General features: G+C 34.1%; 1 protein-coding gene across 3 annotated transcripts in view; it reads right to left on the bottom strand.

The window, feature by feature from the left end:
- TINAG (tubulointerstitial nephritis antigen) overlaps positions 1-27,082 on the bottom strand; it is a 79,405-nt gene extending 52,323 nt beyond the window's left edge. For 2 of the 3 annotated variants that reach the window (XM_090282606.1, XM_090282608.1), the window contains exons 1-6: positions 27,021-27,082; positions 26,222-26,530; positions 21,321-21,384; positions 18,464-18,553; positions 13,381-13,495; positions 1,539-1,662 (exon numbers count right to left, since the gene is read on the bottom strand). In XM_090282606.1, coding sequence (XP_090138732.1) covers positions 1,539-1,662; positions 13,381-13,495; positions 18,464-18,553; positions 21,321-21,384; positions 26,222-26,530; positions 27,021-27,075 — 757 coding nt within the window. In that variant the 5' untranslated portion in view covers positions 27,076-27,082. Of the gene's footprint in view, positions 1-1,538; positions 1,663-13,380; positions 13,496-18,463; positions 18,554-21,320; positions 21,385-26,221; positions 26,680-27,020 lie in introns of those variants that run through there. The other variant, XM_090282607.1, reaches the window with a different exon arrangement.
- Positions 27,083-27,338: the final 256 nt, after the last annotated feature.

Below are 27,338 nucleotides of genomic sequence, written 5' to 3'. Positions count from 1 at the left end.
AAGGCAATTGTTGTTATTTTAACTACTACTTTCTGATAAAATTTTCTAGATCTTTACAATAACCTAGTTTCTTCTTTTCTTTGCTTAATACTTTCAAAAAAATAATACATCAGCCTTATTTTCCATGCTGGATACACAGGATATAAAAATGTGTCCTCAGAAGCCACAAATGTGTTGAAACCCCTCTCTGTTGTTTTGGTGAATTAGGTATGGGGATAAGTGCAGACTTAGCCCTGTGCTGAGGCCTACTGTGGGTTTGTGAATCCAAAACACACTGTCCAACTCAGCCTACAAGTTCACTCTCAGCATTTCACAACCACCACCTTTGCTAAGACATCTTCAGAAATACTGGTCTAACCTAAAGGTAAAGCAAAATTCTTACATATCACCTAAGAGGTGTAATACAGTAACTACATGAATATAGAGTGACAAAAAAAATCTGATTAAATCTCTCCCCACCCATCTGGATCAGGGCTCCAAGAGGTCCCCCGCTAACACAGTGAGGACAAACATCAGATAGTCAGGGAGTGTTCATCCCGGGGGAGTGGGCAGTAGCATAGACTTAACAGAGGGAGCTACTCCAGAGGTGACCTTGGCTAATGGCATGATTTCTAGAACAAGCCAGCTGATATTATGAAGCAATAATATTTACACAAAGATAGCAGCACTTTTCTGTCCCAAGGAATGCCACTCTTCAGAGCTGGCTCTTCTAAGAGCATATGTACTCATTTCACAATGCTTTCGGTGCTGAGACTGTTTTTGGAGTGCCCTTTTGGAATTACCTTTAAAGCTTAGAGCATAGCTTTATGAAGATCTTTGATAGCAGCCAATAAATATTATGTTAGTGTCAATTTAATTGCTGAAATGCATATTCCTTTGAGGATAATTTGGAAACCAAATCTTGGCATTAACTTGAGTACTGATTTACTGGACTTGTGAGCTTATGCAATAATAGCTATAAGAGATATACTGTTACACTTGTGAATGGTCAGCAACATTAATTTAAAAGTTACTCATTAAAAAAAAAACAATTATATTACTTTAGACTCAGAACCTATATATTTGATTTTACCTAAAGTGAGATTAAACCCATTTAATCCTTTATCAGTTAATTCTGGTCTTACTTTAAATCAAATTAATTTACCAATTTAATATATTTTTGAAAATATTTTTAAAAGAAAAAAGTTAAGAATTATATGGGTGTGTGCATATTAGTATTATATTATGGATAAAAAGGAACATTATGCTCCTCTAAAATCTGGCCTTAACTCTCAGGAGACAAACAAATTTGGCAACTTTCTTTGTTGCTCTTCTGACTTACTCTCTATTTAAGATTAGACCCTACAGACAAATTGTCAGAGGAAGATTGATTTTTATATAATCTTCAGGTTGCTTTCTCTGGTAAAAATTAAATTTTATTTTAACTAACCAGATGTTAATGTTTAAATATTCTAAATTTTCAAACCTTTTAATTACTGTCCCGGAATCTAGAGTCAAGGGGAAAGTGTCTGAGGAAGTAATTAAAGTGACTTTATTACTTGCAGTGGAAAATGCCCAAGATGCAGCACAATTCTTTTGATCCAATGGGTCATGAGTCCATCCAGGCCATTTATAAGAAGCAACAAAAAACTCTGGAAGATCAGTTATTGCAGGTAAAGGAGCCTAAAGAAGAAGAGGCATATGTGTCAGATTTTTTCAAATGCATCCCAGTAACCATTATAAGAAAATTTCATGCCCTTTTATAATGTTTATTATTGTTTTTTATTTTGTATGTTTGTTTTCTGAATGATAACCCCAAAAGTGTTAGTTATGTATTATTTCTATTTCATATATATTTTAAAATGATAATTCAATATGGGGAGCACTATATAGTACAAAATCATGACAACAATACATAGAATGGGTTACTACACAGTATAATAATTTTGGACAATGCTGTCATCATAAATCAATATTTTGGTCATCCTTGTGAAAGACCACAAGGTGTTATTTAAACTTGGCCTCATAAATAATGTTTACTTTTAGAAAACATTAGCAAGATGAAAAGGGAACCAACCATATGGAAAAATATATTTGCCAATGATACCTCAGACAAGGGATTGACCTCTAAAATATATAAAGAACTTACACATCTCAACACCAAGAGGACAAACAGCCCAATTAAAAAATGGGCAAAGGACCTGAACAAACACTTCTCCAAGGAGGATACACAGGGGGTCCATAGACACATGAAAGAATGCTCAACATCACTAGCCATCAGAGAGATGCAAATAAAAACCACAATGAGATACCGTTTTACACCAGTCAGAATGGCCATCATCAACAAATCAGCAAACAAGTGCTGGCGAGGATGTGGAGAAACCGGAACCGTACTGCACTGTTGGTGGGAATGCAAACTGGTGCTGCCACTATGGAAAACAGTATGGAATTTCCTCAAAAAACTAAAAACGGAACTGCCTTTTGAACCAGCGATTCCACTGCTAGGACTATACCCGAAGAATCCTGAAACCCCAATTCAAAAGAACCTATGCACCCCTATGTTCATAGCAGCACTGTTTACAATAGCTAAGTGCTGGAAACAGCCTAAATGCCCATCTGTAGATGAATGGATCAAAAAACTGTGGTACATTTACACAATGGAATACTATGTAGCAGAAAGAAAGAAGGAACTCTTGTCATTTGTGACAACATGGATGGAACTAGAGAGAATTATGCTTAGTGAAATAAGCCAGGCAAAGAAAGAAAAATACCATATGATATCAGCTAATATGGGAGACTAATGAACAATACAAACAAATGAACAAAACTGAACAAGGAACAGAAAAACAGTTATCGGGGTGGGGGGAGGAGAAAAAGGGTAAATAGGGGAAGGGTCTAGTAAAGGAACTAGTACAAATAACCCATGGGCATGGACAACAGGGTGGGGAATGACTGTGGGAGAAGGGGTGGGCTGGGTGGGTGAGAGAAATGGGGGAAAAAAATGGGACAACAGTAATAGAAATGCAATTAAATTAAATTTAATTTAAAAAATAAAGAATAAAACAAATAATAATAATGTTTACTTTTATGTCTCTTCTATGTTGAAGAATGTGTGTGATTCTATGTGAAATTAATTTTGAAACAATGCATTTGTGGCAATTATGCATTAGCACACACTTGGAGCTCCAAGGAACATCAATTTTGCACTGGTTATTGGGAAACAGAACCGGAAAAATTGGTTGACGTTTACAAAATCTTTGAAGATTAAAAAAGACTTCAGAAAGTGTGTAATGCCAAATATACAATGCCACTGTGTCTTAAGAGCCCATGTTAAAGTCCTAACAGAGTCAATTTTAGCTGTTCACTTTCCAAGAAAGTAAATTAAATGTTATAGACATTATTATGTTCATGACACTCAAAGAAAATCTAAAACACAATGCTCCATCTTTCCCAAACTTTTCTAAAGAGTGATAATTTTCATTTCCATAAACAATTAGAACTCAAACCAAATAAGGATATATTATTTTTATCACTTATGCATAAATATATTCACACATACACATCTTTTTTTGAGATTACTTTAAAGTTTTTACATATTTTAATACTCAGTATTTTATTTTGTCTTCTCAATAGCTCTAATATAATCGGGGCAAAGATTATTCACTCTATTTTATGAATAAGGAAACAAACTTCTAAAAGTTAAATGACATGCTAAGGCCTTTCAGTTAAATAAGAAGTAACCTTGAAACTAGACCCAGGTTTTAGAATTCTTAACACTATACTCCAATTAACATTTCCATACTTTATCAGGAATATACAGATACTTTGCAACAGGAGTAAAATTTTGGTGAAAGCTAAAATTTTACCTACTTATAAGTTTTATAAATGTACATTGAGCAAATCATACTACTGATCCAATATATTGAAAACAAAATTACTCCTGACAAGTATATAATACTTATAAGATTAAAGTAAAATTGAGAATTTATGTATCTGCTTGAAATTATATTCATCTAAAATATTTATAAATTTGAAGTTTAATGAGAACGTTCAATTTTGATTTAAAGAATTATTATCACCTAATAAGAACGTTATTAAATCCTGATTTCCATTACTAAAGACACTGCTGTTTAGGCGATGGAAGAAAAGTACAGAAAACATTAGACAGATCACAGTAGGAGGCCTGCATCATAATTTGAAGAGCAATAACATAGTGACCACATTGCAAACACTTATAGTTGGAACAGAATAAATTTACTGCTCTGAATAGTTCCAGAGATAGAGAATCACTCTTCTAAGGAGTCCTTCTAACTGGGACAGAAATACAGTAGTCCCTCCTTAGCAGTGGTTTTGCTTTCTGTAGTTTCAGTTACCCAAGTTCAATCATGGTCCGAAAATACTACATGAAAAATTCCAGAAATAAACAACTCACAAGTTTAAATTGCATGCTGTTCTGAGTAGTATCAGAACAGCCCTACTCCATTTTTCCTGGGATGTGCATTATGCCTTTGCCTAGTGTATCCATGCTCCATATGCTCCCCTTCCATTGCTCACTTTGTAGTCGTCTTGATTATCAGATCAGTTACCAGAGATAGAGATCCATTCACAAAACTTTTATTGCAGTATATTGTTATAACTTGTTCTATTTTATTTATTTTTGTTAATCTCTTACTGCGCCTAATTTATAAATTAAATTTCATCATTGGTATCTATGTATAGAAAAAACATAGCCTATAAAAGGTTTGGTACTATTCATGGTTTCAGGCATCCCCTGGGGGTCTTAGAACATATTCCCCATGGATAAGGGGCAGGGGGTCTCCTGTACACACTTCTCATGCAGTCCTCATACCTTCCAATTTTATTATTGGCTTATGAATGTGTTTTAAAGCACTTACAATCCTAAGTTGCCTCAAGTTTCCAAAAAAAATAGGTGTTCGTTTTTATTTTAATTTATCATTTCATAATTCCTAATTCATACCATAGCTAGGATATTTCCCTTGTCTATTGAAGCGATGAAGATATAACCATTACTTCAAACCCACTTCAGCAGAGTTGAGTTATTTAGAATCTGACTTCCTTCAAAGCCTACCACAGAGTTCTATACATGGAAGGTACTCAATAAATATCTGGTAATAATAAGAAGATACCTATCTATCTGGTAGATTTCATCTTTTTGAAAAAACAGTTTTTCCCCTGTGGACAAAGTAAGTTAAATTATATCAGTATGCATTTTTGTTTGTATCATTTATATTGTGCAAAAATTAAAAAGTATAGATGACTAATCCTTCCCAATAAGGTAAGGCAATAGAGAAACAAGTAAATTAACATTTTTGTTCAAACATTTTTACCAGCCCACTAAACTAGATCAGTTCATGAAGCTCACCTATTGGGTCATTCAAGATTTTTAACCACTTATTTAACATTATTTTTCTTAAATATAAGCCTGCTGTGGATATATTACTTTATAATTTTATTTGCCTTATTATACCAGATAATCTGATGTAATAAAAACAGGAAATATTGTATCTCATTATTAAGTAAGTAATTACTATTTTTACATTAAATTATTACATAATTTCCCTGTAAAGTAATTGATTAAGAACTTATAAATTAAGATAAATTCACAGAATAACAGCTTTCAGGACCTGGTATTTGAATTCTAGCTTCAATAAATGATTCTGTTTTGTTTGTTTGTTTTTGGCCAAAAGATAGCTTAATAAAGCAAAAGAATCAGGAGGATCAGCTGAGAGTGACAGAAATTCCAAAATGACAATGGCAAAAATAGGTAGAAATTTACATTTTAAATAGATAATTTAGTCATAATCTAATTATATTTCCAAATGAACAGTAGTCAAATTTGAGGTTAAACTTGAACAGTCTCCTTACTTCAATATTTCCATTTAGAAATTAGTGATTAAAGATACTGTGAACAAATATAAAAGTTAAATACAGTGGTTAACATTAGAAAATTTTTTACAGTCATTCCTGCATTTAATTCAATCAAAACTTCTGAAAGAGTAATTGAAACAATAGCAAAACAGCTTGAGAAAAAACGAATCAAATTCTGGACATTCTGGACATTCTTACTACAAGTCCATGTCTGCACAATATCCACTATGTGAATCACTTACTATATTTCTAGTTGCAATTTCCCCCATTGAAATTTCGATAATCAGAGGGACCTGAGAATCAAAGGCGGCAACAGAGAATATCACTTTGTTCTGACCTTGACAATCCAAGGCCATGTATACCAAAAAATTTCTTCTAAACTATTTGATATTGGAGAGGAAAGAACTAATTTTCTGGCTGCTACTGGCAAAATGAATTTTTCATCTTTAACAATAGTTGTCATCATGCCTTAACTCTGTAAGAGTTGTGCTTTCATAGTTCTCTAATTCCTATTTATAGAGTAATTTTTTTAATGATCTACTTTTTGTAAATATCAATATTCAGGAAAAACACCAGAGCAGGTAGTGCTAGTTTTCCAGGCTTTTCCCCTTCATAGGCTTTCCCTTTATTAACGGCAATAACAATCTTAGTGCAGTACATGCAAGTTTAGAAAAACGACTACATTCCCTAGCCCTCCTTGGCTACTAGGTGTGGGATATAAGACAATGCATCATTGAAAGAACCTGGGAACTTTCCCTAAGAGACATCTGGAACTTTGCTTTTACTACTTTTTATTGATTTATTTTCTTTTACTGCTGTTAAGAACTTGAGTATAATAGATAAACATAGAGAAGCCTTCTTGAACCATTATATGGCCTTGGATATAAAGGCTCTGGAAAATGGAGTAAGAAGAAAGAAGCCTGGGAAGCAAACACCAAGAAATGCAATTCTAGTGGAGGAACACCCACCCCAGAATTGCTGGTAAGAGATCAATTTCTATGTTATTTAAGCCACTATCATTTTGGACATCTGTATCCCTCAGCTGAGCCTAGTCATCACTAAAACAGCACACAAAACTGACATGGAAGCTGCTAGGGCAAAACCACATTTCAGCGAACCCGGGGCATCATCAAATGTAAGGCACATTCCCATTTCAGAGGGTAAAAAACATGAAGAAAATGCATCTAGAAATTGATGAACTATGATATTTCCTAAAATGAGTTTCTAAGAACACTAGTTTTGAAGTATTATAGTGAATAATTACAAAAGAAAGAGTTAATTGACCAAACAGTTCTGAAAAACACTGGTTTTGAAAATTAAATAGATTTTTGTTCTCCTCACTGCAATATATTTTATAAACTACCTAAGAGTTGTGAGTCTGGAATAAATAAAAATAATGTCCATGATTGTAAATGCTTATGACCCACAGTGAAGCATTTTATTCCACATTATTTTTATTGTGAAGCAGATCAAAGGACTATTGTTTCATAGAATAAACTTTGAGAAGAACCACAATATGAACGAGAAAGATCAAGGTTTGGGGAGGCCAGAGAGTATGTACCTGTAATAATAACACAACAAAACGCTTCAGAAATCTACTTTTTAAAAGTCCCAAGTATTTATTGTTAGAGAGGGACAAAATTAATTTTTTTTATTTTTATTTTTTGGAAAATTTGTCTTGCAGTGATCAATTCTGCCCCACAGTGTTTTATTAACATCATGTTAATATATATCACACTGTTATGCACCAAACTGTGACTAGTGTAGAAAAATGAAACTGAAAACTCAGGAACTGACTAAGGAGTGAGGCTGGGTGTATATTTTCCAAAATGTACTGAAGGGTTTGGGGTTTCATTCTGCCAAATAGGGAAAGAAAGAGAAGACAGAGACTTGAGAAGACCTAAGTAACCCTTTGATGCTCTTTGAATTTTAAAACTCTTAGTTGCTCACTCTTTGACCACACAGATGAGATGATGCTGAGATGAGCTAAGGGAAATACACACCTGGCAAGGCTTCTCTATGACACCTGGTCATGGCCTTGTCCTGCAGCATCGATGGGCACCTACTATACTTTATAAATTACTGTAAGAAACCTGATGTCATTTGCCTTATGTATGTGGAACTAAACATCATTTTATGGGAAAAATAGTCCGTTTATTCAATATTACATAAAGAACATAACTATATTAATATGTTTTTCACTTTTCTAGTCAGTGTTCTAGTTTCTACCCAGCCTTTTGTTTATACAGGTGACAAACATTATTAGAATCAAGTGGGAAATGTTTGCTCAGGCAGGGTTATTACTAATCAAATTGAAAATTTCAATGACCTATAAAGGGTCAAAACTAAACTTGCCAAAAACTTCACTTTGACTTTTTCCAAAGGTACTTCTCTCCTTCATTTTTTGCTACCATTGAAATGTACTTCAGAGAGGAAGAAAACAGATTCCTCCTATTATAACTAATGACTAGAGAAATAAATTCAGTCAAATACTATGTGTTATCTAGACAATGATAAAATATCCATTTTATTAAATAAGTTTTTATTTCTAACCTCAATGATGGCTTTAAAAGTTATTATATAATACATAAAATAGGATTTTGACTTCCAATAGACCATAGGAAAAAAAAACATTATTTTTCTTTTGTTCGTAATGCCAACTAAGACACACTAAAGTCATTTATATTGGATGAGTGAGAAAAGATGTACTAGTAAGCTATGAGGTTGACAAAAAATATTTAGAACATTTTTACATACATCAGACTCATATCATATAATATAGTACAGCTACTGGTTTTAAATATTATACCAGTTTAATAGTGTTTTAATAGTGTCCAAATAGCTTCACCTTAGATGTGATGCTTATCTGTAATAGCTTTTCTTAAATGATTTTTATTGTTCTCCCTGGAGAATCAGAAATAAAAAAAAACTATTTTAAAATTTATTTTCAGCTGAGCTGAGTATAGAAATAAACTCTTAATTTCTCCATTTCTGTTTGAAAATAGTATCTTTATTCAAAATATTTATAATATTCATAATAGGATATAACACGGTGAAGCTTTATGAAGTTATTTCCCAGATTCAAAAGCACTTGAATATTATGTCTGGAAAAACAATCAGTTACAGAATTGATTTGATTATATTTGCTTTGATATGATTTTATTTGATTTAGGAGCATAGCAGAAAAAGTTTTAGATTCACCAGGAATATGTAAACTCCATCAGGGCCAAAAAATCCAGAGCTACACCTTTCTTTATGAAGTAAAGTCCTCCAAATGGGGCTTTGCATCATTTAGTCCTTACAGAATTGACCTATTTCAGAACCCTGATATTCTCCTAAAGTAAATCCAAGAGAGAAAGAACAACTTATATAATAATATTTCCTTAGTGTTTTACCTTCTAAGTACTGTACTGTGCTAAACACTTCTCATTTAGTGTTTCATGGACTTTTTACTACCCTAAGAGCTAGGTACCACTGCTATCACCATTTCACAGAGGAGGAAACTGAGGCAAGAAGTGGAGGAGCTAGATTGAGACCCAAGCACACTGGCAGTATAATGTATATAAAGGTGACACATAGGTAAATGCACTGGTCTACCCATGCCTATTAACAGACTTCAACTATGATATGTCTGATCGTTCCAAAGGACTTCAGTCAATGCCAGTTTTGCATGCAGTCACAATAATTAGTTGGCTCAATGTTTTTCTTTCTGAGACACTGAGAATTTTCTGCTTGATATGAATATACTTCTACTTCCTTCAGCACTCTTAATATTTCAGCTTAAATTAGCATTTCCTAAAGTGTGCTCTGTGGAGCCTAAATCTTGGGAAATATTAATAATAATTATAAACAAACAAAAACAAAAAGGTTCTCTGAGCTCATGAATTTAGGAAACACTGGGTAAAAAAAGTATTGGAATAAAGGTTCTCAGTGTGCTCAATATACTAATGAATAGTATGAATCTTCATAAGGAAGATATGATGTTAAACCATGTTGTAACCTGTTTTGTACAAGGAGACAAAAGACTCCATGAGCAGAATTTAAAACTCTTGTGGGGAGCTCTGGTTCTTCTGAAGAAGCCCTGCTCCTAATCAGTTCCTTTGTGAGTCTGTTCATACAACTTAAGTTTCAAGGGACTGACACAGAAGGTTGATTATTTCAATTGTTCTTAACATTTAGAGAGTAGAACAATTTAGAACAGAACTGTACAATCGAGACATGACTTTGAACAATCTCAAGATAACACTTTCAGAAAAATTTAAGTGTGAATTGATCAGCCAGCACTTGATGACCTGATACTAGACATAATCCTAAAGTGGGTGAAATAGCCTTTGTGCTCAGCAAGAAGCTATGTAATCTAAGAAGTGACCCTCTCAGGCTTCCTTCTTTCCTTTTTAACTTTCTTTTATCTGCTCTGCTCATACCCAGAGAAAACATTAAGTTTATCTTTCCTTTTGTCTGCCCTTATTTAGGATTGCCATCCAGGAAAGGCTTTCCAAAATCCTTAAATTACCTGTTTCCAAAATGCTATAATCAGCATATTTCCATTCCTCATTACCACTCACACTCTACACACACAAAAATAATTTCCACTAAATTAATTCATATAGCTTAAACAGCCTTTTCATATGTATATGATTATAGAACTCTGTGTACAGCCCCTATTGATATTCCTCTAACTAACTCATCTTCAGCTGACACATTCGAAATAGTGACATAAGCCAAGGAATGAACCCAGGAAACCAGGCAGGGAAGAGAGGAGCTTCCATGGGAACCAGGAATGACTCATGGCTTTCCTTCCCACCCAGGGTAAAGAATTTCATGAAACCCAACTTGCATCTACGTAATCGGTCAAGGAAAGGAAGATGTTCTGCAGTTCCCAGCAAAACCATTACCAGTGTTGTCAACGGCCTGAGTTAGCTGTACATACAGAACACCCTATGTTGAAAATGGTATAAAAAACTGGGGGAACATACAGAAATAATTCATTTTCAATTTACTCAGAGGCAATTTGATATATTGTGGAGATTTTCTATGTAGTCACCAGGCTAAGAATTAACCTATTTTTTTAGTTCTTCTAGTTACCAGTCTACCTTAGTTCATATTAACTTCATGTTCTTCCTCAGAAGTACTTATTATATTTCTGATTTTCTTATATCTGACCAGACATTAAGACAATATCAACACTTAGAAACTTTTGAAAGGCTCTCAGTCTTCAAGTTACTGTGCCCTAGAAATAAGAAGCTAGTTGTTGGCCTTACATCATAAGTGAGAAATGCAACTCTTACAGATCAGCCAAATTTTCCTTATTACTTTCCTGGAATTACTAGTCCACTGTATTACATTAATTTATAGCATTAGGTAATTTAACGTTTCTGAAACTACTAATCATTAAGATTTTTAATTTAAATATTGCCCCAGTGACTTCGACACAAACAAATCCCAACCCCCAATAATGATTTAGAATTAAATTTTCTTTACTATGCAATGGTGAATGGCAATCTGGGAAAGACATGTATGTTGTTTTTTCTAGAATATAAAATATTCCAAGTTGCAAAAATTAAAACTGAAAAAGGAATTGTTAGAAATAATATAGAGAAAATGTATATCTACACCCAGTATGTGGCTGACTGGGGCCTTCCATAAAAGCAAGGGAAAGAGCAATCCTTATAAAGGTATGAATTTATTCTTTTCTTAAATGATTCTGCCTTTTTTTTTTTTTTTACCATATGGGGTCAAAAATGAAAAAAGAAAACAGCCAGGAAAAGAATGATTCTTAGAATTGATGACACAGTTAGGTCACTAAACCTCATGAATCTGAGCCACACCTGTAAAAATTTTATAGCTTACTGATTATAGGAAAGATCCAAAAATACATCTGAGCTGGTCATTTCATAAAGTGGGCTCTGGATTGAAAACTGAACAAGGCTTTTTGCTATTTTGCACTTCAACGGGCCAAAGCTAACTGATTCTGCTGGAACTCTGGGGACTATTTGTGGGGCAGATCTTTTAATATGTCTTGGCCCTGTAAATTAAGTAATTCTGTGGTGCCTTTTCATGTCTCTCTGTCTTGGTGTGACTTAACCACTCACAATCTCAATTTTCTTTTCTTTAAGATGCAGATAATTATAGTACCCTCTACATCAAGCTGCTGTGGGAATTAGCTGAGATGATGTATGAAAGTGCTCATAAGAGTGCTTCACACACAGCTACTCAATAAATGGCAGTTATTACTAGCTTTTCTAATACTAGTTATAATTTAGAAGGCCTTACTAGTGGAATTTGAAATTGGAATAATAACTCAGGGAATTACATCTCTCAAAAGCAAATAACATTAAACGTTTAATGAGAAACCTGTGGATTTACAATTTATCCAACAGCACCCCTGTTTTCTCTGAGATGCTGAGAGCTTCCAGACAGCCAGGACCTGGTGTCTTTACTTCAGAGTGAGAAGGCTGCACTGCAGCATTCTGGGGGCCCAGCTCTGCCCTGGACACTTGTTAAAGGGCCTTGAATACAATTGACATCTCAACTGCAAAATGTATGTGCCCGAGAGACACCACACATCTCAAGGTCGTAAAACATAGCAGTGGGAATTAGAAGCCTATGATAATTATACAGGCAGAAGCCTATTTATACAAGATACCAATTATCAGATGATAACACCTCTTAAAATTGAAAAGGAAAACCAATACAATAGTACAAAGCATAAGTGTCAGGAAATGCAGAAATCTCCTGAAGGAGTTTGTCATGCCATCAGGCAAAATTTGAAGATGTTCTTTCAATAAAAATGTTGAGAATTAACAAATTTTTTAAAATTAATCACCCAAGGATATATTTATTAATTTTTAGAGAAAGGGGAAGGAAAAGAGAGAGAGAAAAACATTGATGTGAGAGAGAAACATCAATTGGTTGCCTCCTATCGGCACCACAACTAGGGATCTAACCTTCAACCTAAGTATGCGCCCTGACTGGAATCAAACCTTCAACCTTTTGGTGTACAGGACGATACTCCAACCAAGACAACTAGCCAAGGCGAAATGTTGAGGATTTTTTAGGATAAAACTTTATTAATCATCATAGCATACATGTCTATAATTACTGGCTTTATTTTATCCTTTTGTGATAATGGATAGTTCATGAGACTAATTTACAAAAATAACTATGTTTATTAAAAAAACAAGGACAACTAATGTCTTTCTTAAGCACTGGGTCACTGAACAACCAATAATCAGAAACACAAATTTCTATTAAATCATTAGCAATGTAAATGAACACACAATTGTTCTTGAAGATAGGAGGGTATATCTAATTGATATTAGTAAAGTTTAAGCCTCTAAATGAAGTTTTGAGGGATATAACCATTTTGGGGAAGGTTTTTTATTTATACGACAGAATTACAACTCTGAAAGCTCAAAACTCTTTTTTTTTACTTAAAATTTCTTTAAATGGACATATGAATGCACCTACACACACACACATTTACAAAAGTCAGAGAGAGAAAACACTTACTGTCATTTCATTCATCCTCAGAAGCATGGAGCTGGGTGGCAAGGTGCCAAGACGATATTTGAAACCTTCTTCTAAAGTCATTCCCCAGAATTGACTGTAGTTCTGGGCTGTCCATCTGCCTTACAAACGAAGGACAAAAATAGGTACAGATTATGTAATAACACTTTTATAAATACATGTTCATTTACATTTTTGAAATTATACCACAGCAAATCTCACAAAATTGGAACCATTACTGCAAGCTAGAAATTTTTTACATAAGTGATGCATTATTGATTACTCTAGTAGTGAAGCACATGAGGTCTATTTTAATTACTTTCATGACTCATATGAGAAAACTAAGGCTATATCAATATAGAATAAATTTAAGAATATAAAATCTTTACAAATTATAAAGCGATTAAGTGGCCATATGACCAATATATGCAATTTCTTTTAAGTGTTCTTAAATGTATTTTAGATAGAAGCATCAATGTGTAGAAATGTACATATAGATTAAATAAGATAATCTGTTTTATTTATAATTTAGTTTTGAGAAGAAGTTGACCACATAAAAAGAAGTATCCATAAAAAATTGAGAATAAAACAGGTATTCTTTAAAAGATTACATCAGTGCTAATTAATTTTATTGAAATATTTTACTCAAATATTGAAATATTCTATCATGTTAAGGGAGGTAATTTGTGTCAACTGTTCAATGACATTAGTTATTAATAATAGTCACAGTAATATAAATTCAATTGGTGTGAAAATAGATAAAAAGCATGTGTATTTTTCTAAAGACATATTATTTGCCCTTACATAGAAAAAGGTTTGCTTTCAAATTATAATACTGAAATTTGAAGACAACAAAAATTCCTTAATGTTAAGATGTGAAAAATGAGAAAAATGAAAGTATTTTAATCATTACTTGTTTGAATTGGCTACAAATAGAGGGCAATATGTATTCAGTACTTAAATATAAACTTTATTCTATTGTGTTTATTAATAAATTGTTTATAATAATCATAGGCTAGTATGAATGATTGAAGATAAAACTCAATTTTCAATAACACTCTTAGTAAATTAATGCTTTTTTAAATAAGACCTGTTAGTTCATAAAAATCTTAAGCAACTTCAAGCCATAGATTTAAAGTGCAATCTCTACCACCCAAGGAATTTCAAAAGAAATCCTCTGACTCTATTAGGTATTGTAGCATTATTTAAAAGACTAACAGGACCAGCCTTTTGGAAAAAATCATAACATCAGTAAAGTATGTTTTAGGTGCCCCACACTAGTAGTTTCTAAACATTCAGGTTTGTTGGTCAATTAATCAATCACTGAATTTAGTGAGCAAGGGTCAGTATTTTAAAAAACAAAATAGAATATAGGAGAAAAATAGGAAGTATTAGAGCTTACTGCACACAGTAAAGGTAAGTACTGTTTATAAATATCTAGGGGTGTATGTATGTGTACTGGTGCATTTGCATGTGAATGTGTATGTATGTAGAAGGTCACAACACTAAATGTATGTTTTAATATGACATGCTCAGAATAAGTGTGAAAGTCCTACACCATCCTTTTTGACCTAGACTCATCCTTTCTTTCTAATCCATTTTATCATTTACTGAGCATTTTTAATTTATTTCTTAGATTCTCTCATAAACACTGGGAACATTGAAATAAGTTTATTTACCCTTAAGGATCTTATACCTAAATAGACAACAAGGATAGAAATGACTTTAGTATGTGTCATTTATTAGCAGTAGGTGAAAGTATGATCAGAGTAGAGGATATAACATAACTCTGCCTGAAGGACGTTGGTACAGCTTTTCACGGAAAGTGACTTTAGTGCTCAGTCTGGAAAGATGAGAATTTGTTTTGTGGCCAGTTGTGAAAGGAGAGAGCATTCATTCTAAAGGCAACCCTGGAGCAAAGCATACAAGTTTGAAATTGGGTAGAACATTTAGGGAACAGCAGATAAATCAAATGCTTAAAGTATGAGAAGGACTAGAGAGACAGAGGCTGGGAAAAGTGCATAAGCAACGGAGCGCCAGTGAGCATTTTTAAGATCACAGGTGGCAAACATTTGTTTTAGAAGGATAACCATGAAAGTATAAAGGATTGGTTGGAATTTGATCAGTCTGGAAACAGAGATATGTCAGCTCATTTCACACAAAGTTTCATAAAGAAATGCACTGGAATATAGCAAAGAAATAAAGAAAATATTTAAAAGAAATGTGAGAATTATAAGAGCCTAGTGAGTGAGAGGAAGAAAGAAAAATCAAACTAACTTCAACTTTTCTGGGTTGGCTGACAACGTGGAGAGGGATACAATAACTAAGGAGAGATCAGAGGTTAATCCATTCAGTTGAGGGTATGCTGATTTTGAAAAACCAATGGAAAAATCAAGGTCAATTTATCCAACAGACTGGATTTTGAGTTCATAAGAAAAATCAAGTTTAGAGATATGATACACTTAACATGGCCACAAAATTTCTGCAGCCCTTTCCATCAAGAAGAGGAGCCTATTTCCCTACCTTTGACTGTGGGCTGGTCCAGTGACTTGTCCAGTAGAAAGCAGAATTGATTCTTTGCAAATACCAAGCTTAACAAGAGAGGCCCTTTGCAGCCCCACTCGTATCTTATTAGAAGACTGCCACGTGAAGAAGCTAAGACCAGCCTGCTGCAGACACGTGGGCCCAGCACCAACCGCCAAACATGAGAGTGAGGCCATCTTAGATAAGCTAGCCCTAGTTAAGGTTCCACATGTCTGGAGATACATGAGTTACTCCAGGAGAAATCAGCAAAGAGCCTCAGCTAAGTCCACCCAAATTGCTGAAGTGAACAAATAAAAGGCTTGTGGTTTTAAGCTGTTAAATTCTGGAATGTTTTTTGTTCGTTTGTTTGTTTGCTTGCTTACTTGTTTTTTGAGTGTCAGACAACTGGAACAGTTACCTATATCCCTTTATTTCACTAACATGCTGATTAATACTTGAGCCCCTAATTTATCACTTATTCAATATATACTGCCTTATCATTATAAATCCTTCTACAAAGTATGACATGCTGTCAATTCCTTTAAGATAAAATTTATTTATTTGTATTCTTAGCAGTGTCACAAAAGAAGTACATTTTGTTATTATTAATTGATTGAATTAAAATAATATAGGGAATAAATAATTCCTGAAGTAGGTTATGCAGACTGAATAAATGACTGGCATCTAATACACTACCAAGACACAATAAATAAATTTTTTAAAACATAGGTTGTATATATTTGTATGTAGGCTATTTTTAAAAGCATTTAATAAATAATAAGTGATTTATAATTCTGTTTTTACACATGAAAACAATTTGAGCATAAGGAACAGAAAATATCTGAGACTTATAACTTCCTTTTAAGTTCAAGCACTTCCTCTCCCCATTTTCCCCCAGTAATTAATTTGAGTTTCACTCCTTTTCTTAATAGCTTATGTCTTTTACTAAACTTTTCTTCCTTTGGCCCATGTATATTTCCTTTTGCTTCAATTACACTTCACTTTTTATTCTTTTAAAGTCATTTAAGTTTGCTACTCAAAGGCAAAGTCCATGGCACTTAAATAGTCCCAGAGTACTCTGTCAATACACAAATGATGAAAAGAAAATTCTTCCTTCCAAAGAAGGTAGTGTTCCCAACAGCTTTTGTACTGTTAATGTACTCCTTGCAACATTGCTTTATACTGTGGTTTCTCATGAGTCTGTTAAAAGGTGGGCTGCTTATGATGGCTTCTTGGAAGTGTATGCTTGTGAGAACCTGATTCAGACCGTGTCTTATGATGAAACATATTCTTATGTTCTTTTAATGGTTTAACTATCACTTAGCCATGGAAAATTATAATGAGTCTTCCCTAAAAATATTTAAATTATCACCTTATGTACTAATGTACACACATACATAAACAGAGGAATTGAGAATAGTTTAAAATTATTAATGTCAACAAATATGACTTTTCATGTTTTGTGTCTCCTACGAAAGTATTTTGGGTACACTGAAATAATGTCTCCATTGAGCTGGGAAACATATGTCTAAAGTGTGGAAGGAACTGATATTTCTAATTTTTAAAAATACATTTCAACCCTGGCTAGGTAGCTCAGTTACAGCATTATCCTAGTCAGGGCACACATAAGAAGCAACCAATGAAAGCATAAATAAGTAGAAACAAATTGATGTCTCTTTCTCTCTCTTCTTCTTCTTCTTCTTCTCTTTCTAAAAATCAATGAATAAAAATTGAAAAATAAAAATACAAATACATTTCAGGGTCACTTCACTTTTAGGGTTGCTTGACAATAAGTTATCTTGTGTGAATTTTTTTCTAAAATGTGTAAAATGTTATCAAGAATAAATAGAGTTTTGATCAATGGCAGTGGAGAAATTCTGAAACAGACACCAACCAGCCTATCTTTCTTTCATTTCAATAAAAACACCAGTGTTAGTACCTATATCTTAATTTCCTCTTTGTAAGTGGAGAAGCTACCTAATTTATTAATCTTTCAAAAAACATCAAACAGTTATTTCCTATGTTTAAGTGTCAATCAGCCCTATCTTTAGTTATTAGCAAAAGAAAATTGCTCAACCAGTCTTTTGACTCTATAGGTGAAATTGACTAGATATCAGCATGTCATTGAAATGGTCAGAATAGGTTGGTTATTTGGGGCATCATCAAGATATAACACTGCCCTCATAAGGCTAGACTGCACGCAAGAGAGATGAGCATGTGATTGGTACGAATAAATCAATTTTGTCTACTTTTTGATTTTGCCTGAATACTTATCCAAACCAAAACTTCCCCTACACTCCTCATTCACACCATGACACTGCTCCTTTCTAGCCGATTTAAGACCATGCCCTATATTTCTTCTTTGTGCATTTTAATTACTTAATATATTCACCTCTGTGCATCCCACATTTACAAGCCTTTCTACCGCCCTTCCCATTTATTTCCCACTCTTTCTTTTGATATAATGACTATTTTTAGAAGTAAATGATAGGAAATACATTATTTGAAACCTGAGGAGTAACAGAGGACTGCCAAAAAGCCTGCAAAGCAAGATTTCACTCACCCATAGTCTCCTTTATTGATATGTCCAATTAATTCTGGTTTGACAAGACATGCATGCTGGGAACATTTCCACTGCTGTCCTGAGCATGTGCTGCAAAAAAAATTAAAAATTACAAAAGTGGCCTGGCATTAATGGAGTACATTTACAAAATTAGGAACCAGCGTTGCACATTGTTAAGGCTTAAAATGTATTTTGATTAAAGTTAGCCATAGGCCTATTTGATTTTTGGCAAAAAATAAATAAATATATAACACATGCATTAGCTACCACTCAATATGGTCTTATCTTATACTACAGGAAATTGATACATAAAATGATCACACATTCACTGAAGTCTAAAAAACACATATCAATTTAGATGTAGATTCAATGTATTTATAATTGGAAACTTCCTACAGGATAATCTGTTAAAGCAGCCTGTTATTATATATAGTTACTGTGTTCAAAGACACGTGATTTATCTGTAGTGTATCAGAATGTTTATAATTAAGAGATATAGTTAATACAGGCCTACTGTGTGATGAAGGATCACAGTCATGAACATCAAATTCAAGCAATAAAAAATATATTCATGAGCCCTGGTCAGGTGGCTCAGTCAGTTGCAGAGCTGTTGGTTGGGGCACATATAGGAGATAACATTTCTCTCTCGTCTCTTTCTCTCTCTCTCTTTCTCTCCCCTTCCTCTCTGAAATCAATTACACTGGGGAACACAATTTCCATTGAGTTAGATCTGACACTTGTTTTTTACTAACCTTTGGTATCTGATTCCAAAATAGCTGCAGTTTATCTCTATCATGTCAGCTTTTTACGTTACAGGACACCCTCCCTTTGTCCCAAAAGTCATACAAATTGTACATACAAAGGAAAAAAAATTATCTGAATATACTGTTTATGTAGAGTTATTTTATTCATATAAAGGCTATATATTGTTACTATAAGTCAAATTGTGTACAAGTAGTAAAGTTCTGCTACCAAACATACATATTAAGGTATTTTATCTTTTCAAAGGACAGGCTAGGAAATGCCAAAATGAGATACTTGAAACAGTCTCCTTCAGTTGGCAAAGCTTTCACAAATTGCTTCATGAGACCCAGTTTTGTGTGCAGAGGTGGGAATATAATGTTCTTTCTGCCAACAAGTGGCTCATGTAGAATGTTTGGATCACCAGGTTTGAGGTCAGATCTTGAAGGTCAATTTGATGCCACCCAATGCTTCTCACAAGCTCCGCTGCCCCACATACACAGAACACAGGGATACTTGGTGTATCCGTGTTGCTGACCAAGAAGGAAGCAGACCATGTGAAGGTCAACACAGATGGTCCAATTGTGCTTGTGATATTGCAACAGATCAATGACTCTCTTTATGTCTTCATATTCATCAAGAAAACAAACTGAATGGCCAGTTGGGACTGCACCAAATAAACTGCTATTGTGTAGTAGGATACACTTCAAGCTCTGCTTTGAGCTATCGATGAACAGTCGCCATTAATTTGCATTCTAGATTGGAATTCCCAATTCCTCCATTAAACCATGTATGTTATGGCAATACACAAAGCCACCGTCACTTCAAAAATACTGCAGAAATGCACTTTCTCTTGCTTGAAGGTAGGATATCTTCATTCCTTTTACAAGCAAGTTTTTCTCATGCAGTCTTGATGCTAGGAGTTCTGAAGCCTTTTTGGATAGTCCCAAATCTCATGCCAAATCATTCAACTCATGCTGATCAAATCCCTTAGGAACTGAGTCATCTTCAATTTCAAAATCTTCATTGTTGCTGTCACTTAGTTCTTCACCATCCTCCTGCTTTTCAAAAGAGGATAGTTCAATGAAAACTGGCAATGGGCATATAGCTGATGGTAGACTAGGACACTTTATTTTATATTTATTTTCCTTGTTATATCCTGGCATTTTCACTATACAAAAGGAAGAGTCACTTGAATGATCCCTGGGCTCTCGCCAAACCATAGGAACACCAAATGGCAATTTATCACATGTTCCCTTGGTCAACATCTCTAAACTCTCGACACACTGCTTGCACACCCTATGAGGGGCCCAAGACTTATCTTGGTCACCGAGTTGTACTTTAAAATATGCAAAATAGGCTTGCCTGACAAATGCACTGATGTTTGTCCTTTGACTGGGAATGGTGAAACTGCACAAATATAACAAAGTGAATCTGGGTTGTTTAGGTACTTACGATGAGAAATAGCAGAGGCAGACATGCTCTGAAGGAAAGGAAATAAGTACGTATGTAAATAAAAGAATAAATTCTGCTAACTCCTTGGATATAGACAAGAACTCAGACTACACTTCAGAATACGATTCACTATATAGAGTGGCACACAACCTCTCATCACACTGTCTCATGTGTAACTGAATAGCCTAGACAAGTATGAACCTGTTGCTGGTCTCCAAGGTCATCCCACACCCCTCCCCACTCAAGGGAGGTTTGCTCTCAGCCAACAGGAGAGCACTAGCACTTCCCTCAATTCAGGCTCAATCTAGCCTAGAGTGGTTGCATTAAGATAAGCTGTACTGAAAAAAACTTGACGTGATAGAAGAAAACTAACTGCAGTTTTGAAATCAGCATGCCTATTTAAGTCTAAAAAAGCTGAAAAAATCGAACTCAACAGAAATTATGTTAAAAATTGTTCCCCTGTGTTATATTTGTATTCATGATTAGCTTTTAAATTTCAGTAAAATTAAATGTGCCTATACAAACTATAGATATATGATACATTATGACTTATGATTACATCTGTATTTAAATATATGCTTTGTTTCACACATGTTCCTTTTATTTGAAGAAAGCACACAAGAGCAGTAAGATTTAGTTCAGTACTACTTAAATTCATTACCAGGAGTTGCAGTTTTCTTTAATTACTGATCCTTCTTCATAATGTTGACCATCTCTGAGGCAACCTGCCAATATAGCATGTAAACAAGTGAAAATTCTAAATTGAGCAATAAGGTGCATTAACACAACAAGTAATCTAAAATTGTTTAGTTTTTCAATTATGCAAAAATATGTGGTGCCAATCTGATGGAAATTCACATCTGGTTTGTGTCAAGGTTTACATATCAAATTTTTCTGGGCTTATTTCATAAGCTTTTATCTTTAAACTGCATATTATATTCCAACAGAGAGGATCTGTGAAGCATGAAAAACTAGATTACCACGGAATTAACCACTAACCATGCTCAAAAAATAACTGTTTTAATAGTTAAGCAATAAAAGTTTAAATAAACTTACATCATTTCTCATTTTTAAAAATCTAATCAAGTCTCAAAAGTGAATGTGATTAATTGCATATGACTACACAAAATATGAAACTATTTCATTGAATTCTATTTTTTCTTCAGGATTTAGATCAGGAGAAAAAAAAATCATGAAATTAATAATATCGCTTCTATTTGTGTTCCAAATCCAATTTTTTCATCTATTAACTAGTTATCAACTAGCTTTCCAGATTATATAAACTACTCAAAGAGATCAATGGTGAATTATCACCATATAAAAATCATCTGTAAGATATTGTGAAAATAGTGCCCTGGTTACATATTAAATTTTTGAGAAAACAATTTATCAAATTTTAAAATCATGTTTAATTATGAAAGTAGTAAAATCTACTACTTTGTCATGTGAAAAGTTTTTTGACAGAAACATGTAATTGATAGATCACATCAACAAACCCTAATTAAACAAAAGGAATTCTAACTTTTTAGTCATTCAATCTTAGGAGAAAATTGACACGTTTAGAAAACAGTCTAAGGGATGTGGTCTAACTGCCAGCCACAATATCACAAAAGCCACTTATGGAATTACCCATCCTCTGATTTTTCAAAAAATTGTTTTGTAAGAAACATGTTACAACTGTCCCTCTTCAGTATGTATTATGTATTCACAGCTCAATATTTTGCTTAGTGAATGAATCTAAAATCCCCGTGCAGTTGCATCTATTCACCTCTTTCCTACGGATTTTTGACATTTCATAATCATGAAAAAAGGGAAGGAAACCACTTCTCTCCTGGACCACAGATTCCTTGACACGGCAAAGAGGAAGGGAAAGATTCAGCTTTAAGTCAAGTTCAAAGCTTTAATTGTTACCCAGGATTACACACTTTTAATAAATGAATGTAGACTATGTTTGTAACTTCAAGAGACCCTAAAACTTTATTATCTAGGAACAATAGAAAATTCATGCAATGATTTATATTAACTCAAAGTCAAGGGAATTATAAATACTTCTCTGATTAGTTTTAAAGGGAGAGTGAGTGGTAAAATCAAAGCTGATTTTTAATCATCCCCCATGAATATTGCTTGTACATCATATCAGAAACATAGATAGAGGGAACAGGACCAAATATTTTACAGTGACTTAGAAGGCCTTACCCAGAATGCCTCTGCCCATAATACTCCTGTTGTGCTGGCTGGGGTAGCGTTCCCAGAAACTGAAGGATTTGCACGATAGTAGGATGGAGAGAACTAAATGGGCTTAATTTAGGGGCAAAGCCAATGGGTCATGGATCGAGTATGGAAAATGAAGAAATAAAGGAATCAAAGATGTCTCACTAGGATTTTGACTTCAGCAATACAGGGACAGTGAATCTGTTACTGAAAAAAGGAGCAGGCTTGGGGCAAGAAATCAAGAGTTCTGCTTTACCTATTTTAGATTAGGATTAAATCTAGATTAGACATGTCAGAAATGGGCTCCCATTGATAAAACTAGTGGCTTTTTAATCAGCATATTGGATATAAATAATCCTCTCTTTTTGGTTAAATTAACAGTATTCACTTTATGTGTATTAGACAAAATAAAGTTACATTTCACTCTTATACCTCTTAACTTAAATGTATTTCTTAAGGTCAAAAACCTTTACTCTTACACCTGGTGCCCTAGAATTGATCTCTAAAAGGTCCCATGGCCAACCACTGTAGGAGGATTTCTCATCCCCTGACACCACCTATAACAATGACAAAGTCTTATCTCTGTCATATTTTCACATGTCCCTCCTACAAATTTTTCACCCAATGTAGATGTATGAAACTTACAGAAGTTGTATAAATTGGCTTATGTCTCCTTCCAAGATATGTTTTTTGTAACTATCAGTATGTATGGCAGAGTTTAAATGTGACTTATCTTTATTATAATGTGGTTAAGAAAGTTGCGAAGGAGTCAGTAACCCTCATCCAATGCAAATGTTTCAGTGGCTTACATACTTTTTTTACTGACATGAACATGAGTTGTGCATAATCCAGTTAATTTCAGTCTGTTCGCAATAGATGGTATACGAGACTCTTTTCTTAAGATCTGCTACACCAAAAGATTCTGCCTGGAAAATCCACTCTGGTTCCATTTCAAACTCTATCACTTGTTTTCTTACTTGACACTTGAAATCCTCCAATTACTGTAAGTTATCATCAGAGATGAGTTAGAAAACACAGAAGGAGGATATTTACCAACATGCCCTACTTCCAGTTTATACAAAAGGGATGTGATGTTTTTAATCCTCAGGACAATGTACATAGTTTTAAGTCACTGTTTTAAAAGAGCTCCTAGGATACTTGCAGTACAAAGCACTAGACAATACTATGTATTTGATAACTGAAAAAGAATATTGAATAGATCAGCAAATTAACAATTCACATCTCAGAGGAAAGTAACTATATATATGTATATATGCAAAAAAATAGCACAAATAATACACTGTTGTTTTTTATGTTAGCTAATTTTGCACAAAGGTGTATTTTCTTTCAACCAGCTATTTCTATAAGCGAGATAAAAATGAGAAAAAATTACCTTCATGAGAGCAATTATAGTCTAATGTGAACTTTTTTCCTAGTAAATAAAAAATGATTAATTGCTTCCCTACATAATGAATGGAATAAAAACTACACCAACATAAATTCTACCTAAAACATGATCTTAAAGTCTTAGCCAAATTCTATCTCTCAAGCAAAAAAGAACATTGAAGAAGTAGTAATTACTTTTCTAAAGAGGTTATATGTCTCAAATAAGAAAAGCTCAAATATATTTAGCCCATCCAAAGCACTGCAGCTTATACATAATATTTAGGCTCATTACCCATGAAGCCAACCCTATTCCCACTTAACATCTTTCTATGAGTTTTAACAGAATTCTTAAATCCTTAATATGACCTATAAATCCTGTCATAATCTGACCTCTACTCACTTCTCAAATCTAATCTCATGGCACCCCCAACCCTCCAGTAATCATTACAATCCAGAAAGGGTGGCCTCCTTTTAGTTCCTGGCCCAAGCTCCTCAGTCCCAGATCTGAAATAGCCCTTGGATCTTTGGGTCAGATCCCTTCTCCTCACTCCCCAGGCTAAATGGATATATCATTTTAGACATTAATGTTATATTCTGATATACTTTCTCATGGCACCTTAAATGCTTCCTTCAGGGAAGTTATCACTATTTGAAATTGTACAGTAAATTTGTTAAATATCTGAAACGCACATCCACCACCTTGACTGTCACTTCAATGAGAATAAGATCTTTCCTTTTTTTCTTACCCTTAGTTGCCCCAGAGCTAAGTGTTATACTGGGCACAGTGGAGACATTCAATGAATAATTTTTGATGTACATGTAAATCTCCCATTCCTAGTAGAGTATCTGCCACTTTTTAGTATTAAATAAATGTTTTCTGGGCTGTTTATTGATAAATGCAAAGGACTGAGATAAATGACAATTCTCAGGAAAATTTAACATTAATACATATGGGTTTTAAGAAGCATTTCCTCAATTTTTAGAAATTAGATGACATTGAGAATGAAGGCAAGAGCATCTGGGTTTTCCAACAAGATCTTGATTTTGAAGGATACCAAATTCTAGTTTATATTAAATTTTCTCCTAACTGTAATTTCTAATCACCATACCCATTTACCATGGTATGACAAAGCTCTGATTAAACCAGCATTCCTGCCGAGGAGATTTGATATCATGGATGACACAGAAATAAGGCCTCATATAAGTGTAACAATAGAGTTTTATGCTTTTTGCAAATCTTGAATATAATGATTGTTCAAAATCTATGGTCATTCTCATAATTAGAACACTATGGTAAATACCATCATTCTTATTATGAATGATTTGTATTTACCCATTCAATCTTATATTTTACAATTACCCTCTATGAAGCTCTCCTTTGTTTTTAATAGTTTTAAAATCTCAGATTGGTGAAGCAAAACAAAACAAAAAAACAAATGGGGAATCTATTTGGTATTAGGCAGTGTGGGTTGCTGACTATATTTTGCTTTCGTACTAGTGTTAATGGCATTGCAAAACCACAGATTCTAATGCTAGGAGGTCCATTGATCCTATGAGATAGTAAGTAAAATATTGCATGAATCTTCAGATGATCATGTGACTTTCATCAGATTCTCTAAGAGGTTACACTCAAGAAAACTTGAGAGTCCTGTCATCAATGCATTTTACAAAGAAAGAAAAAAAGTTTCCAGTAATTTATAAAAGCTGAGTGTGTGTTCAAAACAGGATCAAGACCAGCATTCATGACCGTCACACCAGAACTTTACAGATGGTGCTAGTGTCATTCACACACCCTGCATCTAAACCCAGAGAAATGTATTGTGGTGATCCCAATATTCATGTTTTTTCTTAAAGAAGGACAGAAGGGAGGAAAGGAGGCAGGAAGGAAGAGGAGAAAGAGAAAGTTTGTCAGATCTTGTTATGAACTAGTACAACACAATCCTTCAAGACCTTCCCAAAGCCTACCTTCTGGATACCAAGGCTCTGTGTGAGGAGGCCATTCCTTCTCTTCTTGGCAAAAGAACTTGTAATCAGGACAGCAATCTGAATTTTCCCTTTCACAGAATTTATCACAGTAACACAGTGCATTCGCCTCGTAGAAATGAGTGACACAGTCATCATCTCTGTCTTCACAGCACCCAAAACTTCCACAGTATTGCCCTTTGAAAATGGCTCTTTTGAATCGAGTACCTTCCAAAATGGTGTGATTGCTAGTGAAACCGGCTCCTGGGTCCACTTTTCTTTGAGATGCATACTGTTTCTTCATCCAAATTTCTGTAATAAAATAAGAGAAGATGAAGATCTTATATCCAGTCCACATTCTCTACAGGTCAGGTATGGCTCCCACTTTCTATTATATCCAGTATATAAATCCTTGAGGTTTCTCTTTGGAGCCTGAATTCTAATTATCGAGATAACTCCGCTGGAATCCTGAGACTGATCCTTTACTTGAACTGAGTATACTTATAGTTAAACATTAATCAAGAATTTAAATGTTTGCTCAAGATGATGGAAGAGTTAGTAACAGACTGTTGTAATTCCTCTGAAGTTAAAAACTTATATTTCATAACATGTAAAAAGTGTTCATCACCATAAAAAATGAATACATAGATGATACCTTGAATATTGTTTATTTTCCCCAAAATCTAGATCCTTAAACCAGAAACCTCTCTAGAATATACATGGCCCAGTTATGGCTGTAATAACTACTGTCAAGATATAGGAAATTCAGAAAGTCAGAAACACAATTATTCATTTCACCTACTCGCATTGCAACTGAAATCCAGGCTCTCATGAGGCTGCCTGCTAGGATCTGTCATATCAATAACAGTTGCTCTAAATCATGCCCAGTCACACGCTGGTTTGATTTCCCATCTGTACTCTGTTTATCTATCAGAAAGCATTTTCAAGGTTTAGTGGAACCTAATTCAGCCAGAAATTCCCTGAGGGTGGCAGTTCTATCCACCTGAGTCCCTGTTTGGCATCAGCATAGGAACCTGCAGTATCTGGAAGGCAGTTTATAGTTAAGGAAAGTGAATATTCTGTACTGAAGAACTTCAGTGGGAGGGAATTGTGAAGGAAA

Source organism: Furipterus horrens, unplaced genomic scaffold (genome assembly GCF_987537825.1).
Source record: "Furipterus horrens unplaced genomic scaffold, mFurHor1.1.pri manual_scaffold_6, whole genome shotgun sequence".
NCBI classification, from domain to species: Eukaryota; Metazoa; Chordata; class Mammalia; order Chiroptera; family Furipteridae; genus Furipterus; species Furipterus horrens.
Note: the sequence above shows the minus strand (reverse complement) of the source record. Positions and strands in the feature narration are given on the sequence as shown.